The following is a 12,741-nucleotide window of genomic DNA, read 5'->3' as shown; positions in this document are numbered from 1 at the left end:
ATCCCTGCAGTATCTATGTTTGTTTTCTAAGAGTATGGACTTAAACAAAAAAGGCTACGTCCCCATTCCTACCTTGTCTTTAATCACTCTCCTCTTCAGAATTACCCCATAGTTTAGTTTGTAGATGTTTTTCAAGGTCATTTTTCATGCACTTAGTTAATTTAAACATGTACATATAACTACATACCTTGCCTTTTTCATGCTAACGTGCTGCATTGTGCCTTTGTTTTCATACTTAACATATGCTGAAAATCTTTTAATGTCTGTACATCTAAACTATTTATTATTATAAACTACATTAAAATAAGATTGTGCCAATATTTAATTGACATTCAGATCACATTATGTGTTTCTCTTTTCAGATCAAAACTGTTAAGTCTTATTTTAAAATATGTTTTATTTCTATAGGATAAATATCTAGAAATAAGTGGCTGGGTTGTAAGTTAATGTCCTAGGGTTATCCTATGCTAGTTTATACTCCTGTAAAAAATTATGAAAGGATCTATTTCTTCACAGTCTTACAAATATTGGATATTATCGATTGTTTTAATTTTTGCCAATTTGGTCAGCCAATTTGGTCAGCCAATTTGCCAATAGCTAAAAAAAAAAAAAAAAAAGACTAAAGGTATATTAATTAAGGTTGGTTTACTTTGTTATTGGTAAGGTTGAACAATTTTTCATGTATTTATATAGGCTGTTTTTAAAAATTTCTCCTTCTATGAATTTCTGAATAATAATTCCCGAATATTTCTACTGTTGCAATTTCTTATTGATTTATAGAAGCCTTTTTATACTATAAATGCCAATTATTTGTTTTAAAAAAGTTGCAGATATTTTCTCCTTTAGTCTCTCCTACCTTTAGGTGGTATACAGAAAAGTCTAAAAATATTTCTTTTTTAAAAATATTTCTTGTATTCAAATTTATCAACTCTTTTTTGTGACTTGTGACTATTGTGTTTACTTTAGGAATGCTTTTCCTACCCCAAGTGAATAAATAGATTTTTCTCCACTCTCTACTTTTATAGTTTTTTGGTTTTTTTTTTTTAATGCTAGAGAAGGAAAAGGCAACCCACTCCAGTATTCTTGCCTGGAGAATTCCATGGACAGAGTAGCCTGGTGGCCTACAGTCCATGGGATCACAAAGAGTTGGACACGACTGAGTGACTAACACTTTCACTTAATGCTTACCTCTTTGTTTTTGTGAATGATTCAAAAGAAATAGCAAATTTTTCTGACACTAGCTACTGAGTATCCTTCAGTATCCTATGATTTGAATTGCCACCTATTTTATACACTAAGTTCCTTTTTACAGATTAGCCCACTTTTGGCCTCTCTGTTCTAAATCAGGGATTGGGAAGCCACAGTCTGTGGGCTAAATCCAGCCTGCTGTCTGTTTTGTAAATAAAGTTTTATTGGAACACAGCCATGCTCATTTTTTTAACATATTTTCTATGGCTGCTTTCACATTACAATAGAAGAGCTGAGTAATTGCAACACAGATCATATGGCCCACAAAGCCTAAAATATTTATTTGGTCTTTTACAAAAAAAAGAGTCAATCCTTGCATCAGTATTATCAATAACAGGACCTCTGTTATGTATTTTGCAGCTGGATCTTCTCACTGGGTCTGTATTTTGAAAAATTCTTGGCTATTCCTTACAAATGTGTTTGGGTGAATTTTACATTTAATTGATTATTGATATGGTTGGGTTTAAGTCTACCAACTTTCTATTTGCTTTTTTTACTTGTCCTAGTAGTTCTTGGTCTCTTTTTTTCTTGTCTTCTTTTGGGTTTAGTAATTTTTATTATTCTATTTTATCTCATGCTTTTTTTTTTTTTTTAGTGGTTGTTTTAGAGTTTATATGATATGCCTTTAGGCTATCATAATCCACCTTTAAATAATATTATATCACTTTAAGTACAGTATAGTATAAGAAACTTATAACAGTATGCTTTCATTTTTCTTCCCTGCCTGGTCTTTTTTACTATTATGGCCATACAATTTACTTTTAATATGTGTTTTAAACCCCGCACTACATTATTTTTACTTTTGCTTTAAATCATCAATGATTTTAACACTTTTCAATTATCAATTATTTTAAATTATCTTTTTAGGTCTAAATGTGAAAAATTGTGTTTTATATTTAACCACATATTTACCATTTCTGGGGCTCTTCATTCTTTGTGCAGATAAAATTTTTCATCTGATATATTCTTTTTGCCCCAAAGACTTCTATTAACATTTTTTGTGCAGATCTGCTGGTACTGAATTTTTTCATCATCTGTAAGCCTGAAAAAGTTTTAGTTTCATCTTTGAAAGAGACTTTTGCTGGGTATAGACTTCTAAGTTGATGGTACTTTTCTTTCAAAATTGAAAAGGGCTTGCTTTTTATGCTTTGTTAGGAGGGCCAGAACCACCTTTAGTCTTGGGAAATACCCTTCTGAGTACTTTATAAGATGCCCCACGTATTGCAAGGTTTTTTCACTCTAGCTGGTGGGAACACACACTATTTCTGGTCCTATATAAGGAGATGGGTTAGTCCCTTTCCCACAGAGCTTCCCTCACACGTACATGCTGATCAGTGCTCAGCTGAAAACTGGAGGGGACCCCTCTGCAAATCTCTAGAGCACACTCTCTCTCCTCCCCTGCCCTGCTCTGTACTGCTCTCTCTTCTCTCTTACTCTGTCCAGAGTAATTCTAGTTACCTTTAGCATTCCCAAATTTTCCACTCTGCCTTCTCAGGGAGACCCCTCCTCCCTCACTGTGGCTCGGAAATGCTCTCCAGGCAGTAAGCTGGGGCAGTGATCGGGTTCATCTGTTTCTCCTTTGGGGGCTTTATTTTACTGCATTATCTATCGTTGAATGCTTAAAAAACATTTACATGCCTTTGGTGGGTTTTTGTCTGTTTAAGTTAAGAGGGTAAAACTGGTTCCAATTATTCCACTATGGTTAAAATGTTTCATTTGGGATTTGATTGGAATTGATGGGAAAAATCAACACAGATTATTGAGTCTTTCCTTTTAGGAACATGATATATTAATTTATTTAGGCCTTCTTTTAATTTCTCCAGTGGATTTTATGGTCTTCCACATTTATACTGATGTTGCATTTAAAGGTCCCAGTATAGATTCCCTGACTTCTCTCTTATAGCACCTTATTAATATCCTGTAGCTAATAAGGGATAGAGTCTAAGAAGACCAGGGGCTTCTGCTTTGCAAAGAAGCTCCTACAATGACCCACTTCATCCCATGCCTGTAGATCAGAAGAGAGCCTGTGACCTGATCTTAAGAGTTGGCCTCAATCCAGCTGACTCTTTCATGATGGCAGGTAAGGGTTGAGCAGCTTGAGAATGGAGCCTGGGGTATGCATGAGAAAACACTAGAATCATGCGTTATGCAACCCAAGGGAGAAACTTGCTTAGAGTTGCTCCATTTTGGCATGGTTTGCCTGAAGCTTGCTTCTACTTTTATGCATAGTTGGGCATGAATGTACTCTGAGAAGAACCTAAGGACTGAACTTTTGGTCTACTGGGGGTGCTATCATCTTTATCTGGTTGTGGGGTCACTCCAACTGCCTTATTTATACACTGGGCCTCTCCTTTGATAGATGGTTCCTTATGCACAGAAAATAAATCATCTCTAGTAATACTTCTAGGATAAACAGGCATTTGTGGGCTAACTATGGAAGTTGAGGATGTTTATTCTAAATATCAAACAACAAATTTAGGAGCAAACTTGGAATGTAATTCATTCCTAAGTCAGGAACTATCTCCTCCTATGAAATCCACCTCTTGCCATAATGACAGTAATAAACTGAACAGACCTTAACTGACTACAGCTGACACCAGATGGGTAAACACCCATCCTAAATAATGAGTTGGTTCATTATAGCTGTGCCATGTTTATAGACTTTTGATTAATCTCTTGAGCGTATACAACTCCATCACCTACATTGGCTCTTAGCATCTAAGCAGGATGTTTCAGAGCACAGGCTGCTCCATTAATCAAAATATATGATGTAAGAATCAAAGGGTTGGGTGGAATTTAGCTTACTGTTTTCATTACACCTCCTGGTATTTGTATAACCTCCACCCTCATACTTAGTCAGACAGTCATACGTATATGACGCCCAGGGCTCTAGAATGTGGGTGCATTCAGACTTTCTGAAACGGGTTCAGTACTTCACTCAACACACGTTCACTCCTTGACAGCTATGTTGGCAAAAAGAAATCAATGTCGGCTCTCACAAAATGCAACACACCTGGATACACTGGAGACTTAACCCATCCCAAGTGGGGATCACAGTTCAGGAGCAGATAACTCGTTGGTCCATGTTGCTTGGGCTTATCTATAGACCACTGGGCTGCAACCCTGATGCACGTTAGCATCACTTGCAGAACTTTTAGCAGCACCATGCCCACCCCAGAGCAAATCAATCAGCAGCTCTGGTTTGGGCCCCAGGCATTGTTCTCCAGGTCATTCTAATGTGCAATCAAGGCTGAAAACCACTGCTGGAGACTAGAGCAGTTGAAGCCATTGTGCCAATTTTCAAAGTATTCATGCAGAGTAGATTTTAGTTCATCATGTAAAGCAGTAATTAACTCTACAGTCCTCTCAAGATTATTGCCAAGTATGGCAAAATTGCCTGTTTCTCCAGTTTTTAGCTTCGGAGGTGACAACTCTGTGTGAGAGAGGGACACACAGAGAGAAAATTCGGCTATTCTGCTTCCTACACAGCTTTTGAATCTTTTTCCTGCCTGCTGCCACATTCTTAATTCAAATCCTTATCTTCTCCCTAGTCTCCACTTCTACCTGCACTGTTTCCATTAATTCTCTCAAACTCCAGACATTTGTCTCTTTCTTCTTATAAGCCCCTCCAGTGGCTCCCTGCTGTGCAAACACTCAAGTGTCTTCATCTGGGCATCCAAAGCCTCTCACAAGTAGGCTGAGGGGTCATTATTTGAGTTAAAGGGTCCCTCGCAGGTTCCTGAATGAGCACTGCTATCTCCACCTTCTAAGCCCCTGCCTGGACAGCTTGCACCTCACCCATTCTGCCAGAAGTCTCCATTCAGGGATCTTCTGAATAAATCTTCTCTGCTCTTCCCACCTCCCACTCCCATCTCCGAGGTCTTCATTGTCTATGCCAAGCAATGTCTGATTAAGCCTTATGTATATTTGGCAGACAGTGGGTGCTCAAAAAAAAAAAGTTTGTGAACAAATTCCATTTATCACATTATCAAAATTGTAATTTTGTCCTTCCTATTAGATTCTGAGTTTTCTCTAAGTTGGTAACATGGTGTATGCAGTAAAAAAAAAAAAAAAAAAAAGCAAAGCTTTTGGAGACAAATTTAGGTTGAAAATTTTGCTCTATCACTTACTAGCTACAGGATCTTGAGCAAATTGAACCATTTCCTCAGCTGCAAAATGTGGGTGACAACACCTTGAAGGGTTGTGAGAATTAGATATATGTGTAATATCAGACACTCAGACAGTGCCCATATATTTTTGCCCCTTGCCTCCAACTTACATTTTACCAGCTATGCTGCAAAGTTCATGAATGACACCCCACTGGAAAGTTTGTTTTTGTACTGTTTGCTTCAAAATGATCAAGCGGCTCAATTCTACAGAAATTAAATGTTTGTTAGAAGATTTGAGTCATCCCACCCTAGTCATCAGGGGTATAGTATACCCATTACTGTATTTAATCCACAACAGTCCTTTGAATTATTCCTGTTTTATAGCCAAGAAAGCTGGAGCAAAGACAAGACACTGGATTCTCCTTTAGGAGGTGAGCCAGGCTTCACAGAATCCTATCTATTGACTCTAAGCTCTGGGCTCTATGCTTTATGCCATGCTACCCTCACATTCGATCTGTGAATGCCTGCTTTTAAATGCAACCACTCATTTTTCTGAAACTAGAACACTCCAATAATGACTGCTGAATGGGCAAAAGTTAAAGTAGTTATTTAAAAAAATGAAAATAAAGAAGTAGAGACCTTTATGCCCCACACTTTGGGACTGAATAGTGGCTGACTGCCACACCCTTGAGCCTCTCAGAGCCTTGTTTCCTTCATCTCTAACTTGAAAAGAATAATAGTACCTGCCTTATGGGAATATGAGGATTCAATAGTTAACACATGAGCTTCTGACACACGTGGAGCAGGCTCTGGCACACGGCAGGGCTTGGCATCAGCTATTAGCATCAACACAAGGGCTCCTTTGGTCAGAATTCTATCAGGTTGTCCTTACACGTGCTGTATTATAGGAAAGAAGAACATAAAGAGAACAGTCACTCTTGCATCATGGAGAACTCTAATAATAATTTTTAAAAAGGCACTTCAAGACAAATAAAAAGTAACTTTATTGACTGCTAATCTTACCATGAAATCCTTATAAGAATAATTACAAAATAATGCAGTTTTTTAAAACACACTTTTGGTATCATCTTAACATGATGATCCTTTCACAGAAAGGATTATTTACAATTTATGCAGATATAAAGTTCATTGTTGCAAATACAAATGCAGACATGTAGAGGCAATATATACCAAACTGGTATACTGACTAGCAATGGATATTAACAAATGCAGAATAAATATCAGGTTTATACTTTTCCTTTATTTTTTAAAACAATTTCCAAATACAAAAATGTAGATATTCAAAATGGATTTTCATATACATATATATAATTCTGCTGCAGTGGATCAAAAAGCAAAAATATGTCCTTAGCATGTCTCATTTTTGAAAACCCACAAGACTATTCATAAATCCAATTAGAAAGAGGGTGTGCAAAACCACTAACAATGCTGGCAAAACCCTAAAGACCTGATTCTGTTTGAAGTAGAGAGAAAGAAGTATAAAGCATTATGTACTGAATTAAATATATATTTTTTGATGTTTAAACAAGAAACACTAAGAGCTAAGGAAATATACCGCCTTTATGATCTGGGCTTTTTAGGGTCAAACTTCATCAGAATTTGTCTCTTAAGCATCTATAAGAAATGGTGGATTATTTAATGACTTAGTAACAGTCATTAGATGATCCTTTCATACTTTCACCCTTTTATATACAAAGACTGAGATACTTTAATACATTCTGATATCTGAAACTTTGGTTCTTTCAAACATTTGATAAAAGCAAAATAATTTCCTGACTATAGCACTCTAGAATTTTGTTTCCTTTTAAAGTGTCAAGTTAAACCAAGTTGACCAGGCCTGTGTGTACCCACTGCCCTTTCATATCCACAGTGGGGGCGGAAATGGTACCCACTGCCCTTTCATATCCACAGTGGGGGCGGAAATGTGAGGGGCAACACAGGCAGAGCTTGTTCTCATCCTCCACGTGTTTATAATACTGACCCCCATCCACGGGGAACACTGTAGGTTCTGCTGTACCCTAAGACTATTTCTTTGTTACCTGAAAACTTAATTTTGTATAAAAATATGACTGTTTCTTTAGAAAATAATATAGTTCTTTTTTAATAAAACTTGGTAGATAGAAAAAATGGTATATCAAAATATGGTAAACAAATGTTGTAAATATATGAAATCATTAAAAACATCTCGTAGAAAGACATTGTGCTAAAGTACTTTCCTGAAGTGCGAGCAACACTGTTACTGTACATCTGAAGGTGAGTAAGTTCACTCTCCTGACTTGATCTTATTACACATCCTAACAGCAGTGGCAGCAACTGTCCTAAAAATGGCCTTTTTTCAAACACTAACACTTTCTATATACGTCAAAGTTAACGAATAAGACATCCTTGAGATTGGTGGTTTTCAATCCTGTTACATACTAGCTCCATCTGGAAACTTCAAAAGAAAAGGCAATTTTCACCTGGGTCTCACCACAAGACACTGATTTAATTCATCTGAGGTGGTACCCAGACATTGTTATTTTTTTCAAAGCTCCCCAGATAATTCCATGATGCAACCAGGGTTGAGAACTACGGCAAAAGACACATGAGCAAACAATTGTTCTTAACTGTGTATCCATCAACTGATTGTCTGTAGGCATCATCCATTCAGGGACACCAAACATCATTATCCTCTGCACCAGATAAGAAAGACCATGTATGTAAGACAGACATGGGAGCTGTCTTTCATAGATGAAAAGGTGGTAAGCTTCAGACACACATAAACACACAATCTTATGTATTTATATATGTATAACATATATGTATAGTTGGGGTATTTTGGTTAAGCAGAAACCAATATTACCATAATTTATTCTTGATTTAAAAAAACAAACCACCAAGTATAAACATATTCTAAGACATTTCTACAGTTTTAACAGAAACTGGTTTTAGAAACTCCACAAAATTCATTATGGCATGAACACAACCGATCTGTTACTTGGACAAGGGACTCGGCTAAATCCTAGAGCTTTCTGGAAGAGTAGGAGAAGGACATGGCACTGATCAGTGTGAAGCAGTCAAAGGCCTCACCGCACCACCTTTTGGTTATTGCTTGATTCACATCTTGTTGACCTTGGGCTGCACTTCTGTGATGACGCATCTTTGGCGTGCTGGAACCACTTGATTCAACCGCTTCATTCCTGTTCACTTTGGGACAGCCCCAGCGGGGTGGCAATGGCTACGACTGGGCAACAGTCTCTCTTTTAAAAAGATGAGAGCTTCTTCTCTCTCTCCTCCCTCAAACCACCAGCATTTCATGAGGGGGTGGTAGAAAAAAAACATATAAGCAAACAAAGAAACACAACAACATCTTTCACATGATTAACAAAAAAAAAAAAAGTGATGTTACACGTAATTGAACTGGAAAACAAAACAATGAACACGTACACCGCAGTCTGATATCCTGAAGGTCTGGTAACCAGTAAAGCACATTTCCTTTCAAAGGATCAGTGAACTTCCGGGCACTTGTCTTGCTGTACATTCTCTGTAGTCCTTTCCCTCCTGTGTAATACTTAAAGTGCAACTGTCCCACGGCTTTTATTTCCATCACAACTATTATAAAGAAAGAGATATGTCTGGGGTGAAGAAAATATGGCACAAGTAATAGGTAAAGAAAGAACCCATGGCTTTCACAGCCTCTAGCAAGCAGCAGGCTGTCTGGACAGCTGCAAGCAGAGGTCCTTTAAACAACAAACTCTGGAACTTCGTCGTGGGTGAGATCCAGAGAGAAGTATTTGCTGGTTCTTTTGACTGGAAAAGCATCTTGGATGTTGACACACTGCTGAGCCAAGCAGCTGCTGCAGTAGAGGCCTTCCTCATCCAGTTCATGGCCACACCCAAAGGTGTAACTCTGAGCAGTGTCCTGACACAGTCCTGCAATGCGCAAGAAGTCCTTCTGGTACAGTCTGATGTCATCAAGGCTCAAGCTATGTCGATCGGTGGAGGTCTTTGGTTTTCGACATATAGTCTACAAGACAAGGGAAGGTTGAAACGACTTTAAGAGTGTAGACTAGTGTGAAAGTTCAGCATTCTGTGCCCTGCACAGAGAAAAGCTGCCAAATCAGAAAATGTTAAGGAATCCTTAGCTGTTAGAGGGTGGCTTCCAATCTGTGGTTTCTGGGCCCTGAAGCCCTGTGAGGAAAACATCCTACCACCACCAATAACAGTAGCTTACATTTCCTGAGCCATTATTATGTGCTAGGCCCTAGGAACTCAATGATCTTTCCCACCCACTCCCTAGAAGAATAACCCAAGGCTCAGAGAAGTCAATGCAACATGAATCCAACTGTCTCCAGCATCTCAGAAACCAAGCAGTTCTCCTAAAATCAGGTTGCACAGGTAAAGGTACTGTTTCTTTGCTTTTCCATGAGGATATGGCAATTCAGCATAGCAACACTCTTGTGCTGAGGTCTGTTATTCTTTTAATACAAGATGGGAAAACAAACCAATTATTACGCAAGAAACACAATTTAAAACACAATTTTTTTTAAAAAAGCTAGACTTCTTGGGTAGAAAAATAACATGAAGTGTTCTTGGTGTAGAAAAGGTTGGGAGGCAGCCCCAGGATGAAGAGGTGGCTCCTAAACAGTGCAAGAGGCTGTACTCTACCAAATGCTGTACACAACAGGTTACAGACTTTCCAAACTCATTATCCCAAGAGGTGGTACCAGCTGGAAATATAAGCAGGTTAAAAAATGGTTCCAATAATTACATGAATAGAAAATCCTCAATGGGTTATTTATGGAAATGAGCCATTACAGCTCTCACCTACAGAGCACCCGAGACAGACGGCATATAAAGAGAGAGAAAGAGAGTGCTCAGAAGTCAGAGGTGAGTATCAGTTGTAGATTCCATCCAAATCCTGCAACAGTGAGTTTCGGAGGATTTTAATTTGTCTGTAGCTTCTGATCGCTTAATCGTCTAACCAGTGATTACAGGTTATCAAATACACTAGCTTAGCACAGTTTGAAAATTCAAACTGAATGGAATAATTAAGAGTGTGGAAACGCTTCTGTCACAACACACCTGACAAGAAAATTACTCTCCCAGTTGTTAAGATCAACACACACACAGAGAATTAACCTGAAGCCTAAAGACCAGAGGCTTCTCATATGAAGTATGAAACAAAGTACACAGTTCATCCAAATAAAAATCTCACTCAAAGGGAAACGGAACTAGCAAGTAAATGGAAATACATTCAGACTAAAACTAGAAAGTATGTATCTACTAGGAATCATTTCCTGAAGGTTTTAAATTTCTGCTTATTTACATAATTATACATGTAAGCCCCTATTTGAAACTGTCTATAGCTTCAGCTCCTGATTTAAGTTTTTCAACTCCTTCCGTACCTGTGGAAGAGAATCGGTGCTCTGGCCACGCAGTTTGACTACCGTTTCTGAGGAGCTGGAGGTGGAAGAACCGATTTCTTTCACAATCAATCCTAAAGTAAAACACAGAGGAAAAACCAGTGAAGACCTCAGATTATTTATCCTTCTTGACACGCATCTGACATGAACTACTGCGTGCTTGTGCTCAGCTACTTCAGTCATGTCTGACTCTGTGACCCTATGGACTGTAGCCTGCCAGGCTCCTCTGTCCATGGGGATTCTGCAGGCAAGAACACTGGAGTGGGTTGCCGTGCCCTTCTCCAGGGGATCTTCCTGACCCAGAAGTTGAAACGGGTCTTCTGCGTCTTCTGCAATGCAGGCAGATTCCTTACCGCTGAGCGACCCTACTACCAAGAACTAAAGTGCAAATATTAGCCAGTGCTGATGAATCTCCCTGTGGCCCTTTGGTGGCTGACAACAGGCATGGATCACAACCACTCCTTGTGTTGCAGAGAGTGGTGAGATCCATGAGGGGTTAGAACATAGCATGGAGGTTAAAAACTGCATTCTCTAAAACAAACTTCTAATTAAGCTGTTTAGGATGCGGTTAGGAACAAAAACAAAGGCTGAAGGTGAAAGTCGTTTCTTTACTGTATCACTAACGCTCCCCTACTCTCCATACAGCACTGACTTTGAATATAACTCTCTGAACAGTGACACAGCCTCTAGGTTTGGTTCTACTTAAATGAGCAGTGGGTAAATGGGTGGGAACTGGGTCCAGGCAAGTAAGGACCTGTGTGTCCTGGCCAGTGTCCTCTTACAAATGGGGTTGAGCACAGCACCCATCCAACTGAAGAGCAAATGCCCACAAAGGGCAAGGTTCAGGGCCTGCATATGGAACACACTCCGTTCCAGACGTTCCTCTGGGAGAATGGGGCCATGGCACAGGCCTCCTGCATCAGGTTTTACTGGCCTGACACCAAAAATGGGAGGCTACAGTGAGAAGTCAGCTCTGGACCTCTGAGATCACCAGAGCCCCTTGTCACTGAGGGCTCAGGGGGCCTGATGGTATTTTAGAAACAGAAATCCAGGGCTAAAACTTTCCTAAGAGACTGTGGCATAGGAATAAAGCATCTAGAAAAAATATTTAAGGAGGTAAAACTGTCAACAAGAACTGGCGATGTAAGCGAAGACCACTCATGTTTCTTGCATACAGATGGAGCAAGTGAAGGTCAAGCCCCAGAGCCTTACGGCTAAATGGCTTAAGTACATTTCCACCTGATAAAAAAAAGAACCTTGAGTAAGCAATATGATTTTTATTCAGCCACTGCTAGTAATCCATAGAAATGACTTTTTGTATTCTGTCTCTTTAAAAGGGTCTCATGATAATTCAGTGTCTGGCATGTATTAAATGTTTGATGATTAGTTCAATTAAAAAATGATATACATACATTCCTTGGCTTATATGTAGACAGTTTATTCTCAGATGACACTCATGTTTTTGGAGTTGGTACCAGCTGCCTGAGCAGAAGATCTTTCTCTAGAAAGCTCATAATCTTTTAAAAAGCATTAAACTTAAAAAAAATTATTTATTTACTTATTTTTGGCTGTGCTGGGTCTTTGCTGTTTTGTGCAGGGTGTCTCTAATTGTGTCGAGAGGGGGCTACTGTCAAGTTGTGGTGTGTGGGCTTCTCACTGCAGTGGTTTGTTTCTCCTGTTGCACAGAACGGGCTCTAGGGTGCACAGGCTTAGCTGCCCTGAGGCATGTGGGCTCTCAGTTCCCAGACCAGGGATATAACTCATGTCAATCGGCGGGTTCTTAACCACTGGATCACCAGGGAAGTCCCAGCATTAAACTTTTGAGTGAATCTTCACAGGATGAAGATGTGGACTAGGGTACTGGCTGGTACTTGGTATGGTTCCTTTTGGATTTCCTTGTAAATGTGCCCGTCTGTGTGTGTTAGTCACTCAGTTGTGTCTGACTTTTTGCGACCCCA

The 12,741-nt window shown here is 39.1% G+C and overlaps 1 protein-coding gene across 10 annotated transcripts in view; it reads right to left on the bottom strand.

Moving 5' to 3' along the window:
- Window positions 1–6,340: 6,340 nt before the first annotated feature.
- The window catches only part of FRMD6 (FERM domain containing 6), a 267,178-nt gene continuing 260,777 nt past the window's right edge, over window positions 6,341–12,741 (bottom strand). For all 10 annotated transcript variants that reach the window (XM_027971739.2, XM_060419155.1, XM_042252321.1 and 7 more), the window contains 2 exons: window positions 10,766–10,857; window positions 6,341–9,384 (listed from right to left, as the gene is read on the bottom strand). In XM_027971739.2, the coding sequence (XP_027827540.1) occupies window positions 9,100–9,384; window positions 10,766–10,857 (377 nt within the window). In that variant the 3' untranslated portion in view covers window positions 6,341–9,099. The remainder of the gene's footprint in view (window positions 9,385–10,765; window positions 10,858–12,741) is intronic.

The sequence above is a fragment of the Ovis aries genome, chromosome 7 (assembly GCF_016772045.2).
Source record: "Ovis aries strain OAR_USU_Benz2616 breed Rambouillet chromosome 7, ARS-UI_Ramb_v3.0, whole genome shotgun sequence".
In the NCBI taxonomy this organism is placed as follows: Eukaryota; Metazoa; Chordata; class Mammalia; order Artiodactyla; family Bovidae; genus Ovis; species Ovis aries.
The sequence above is the reverse complement of the archived record's forward strand: the minus strand, read 5'-3'. Positions and strand labels throughout refer to the sequence as shown.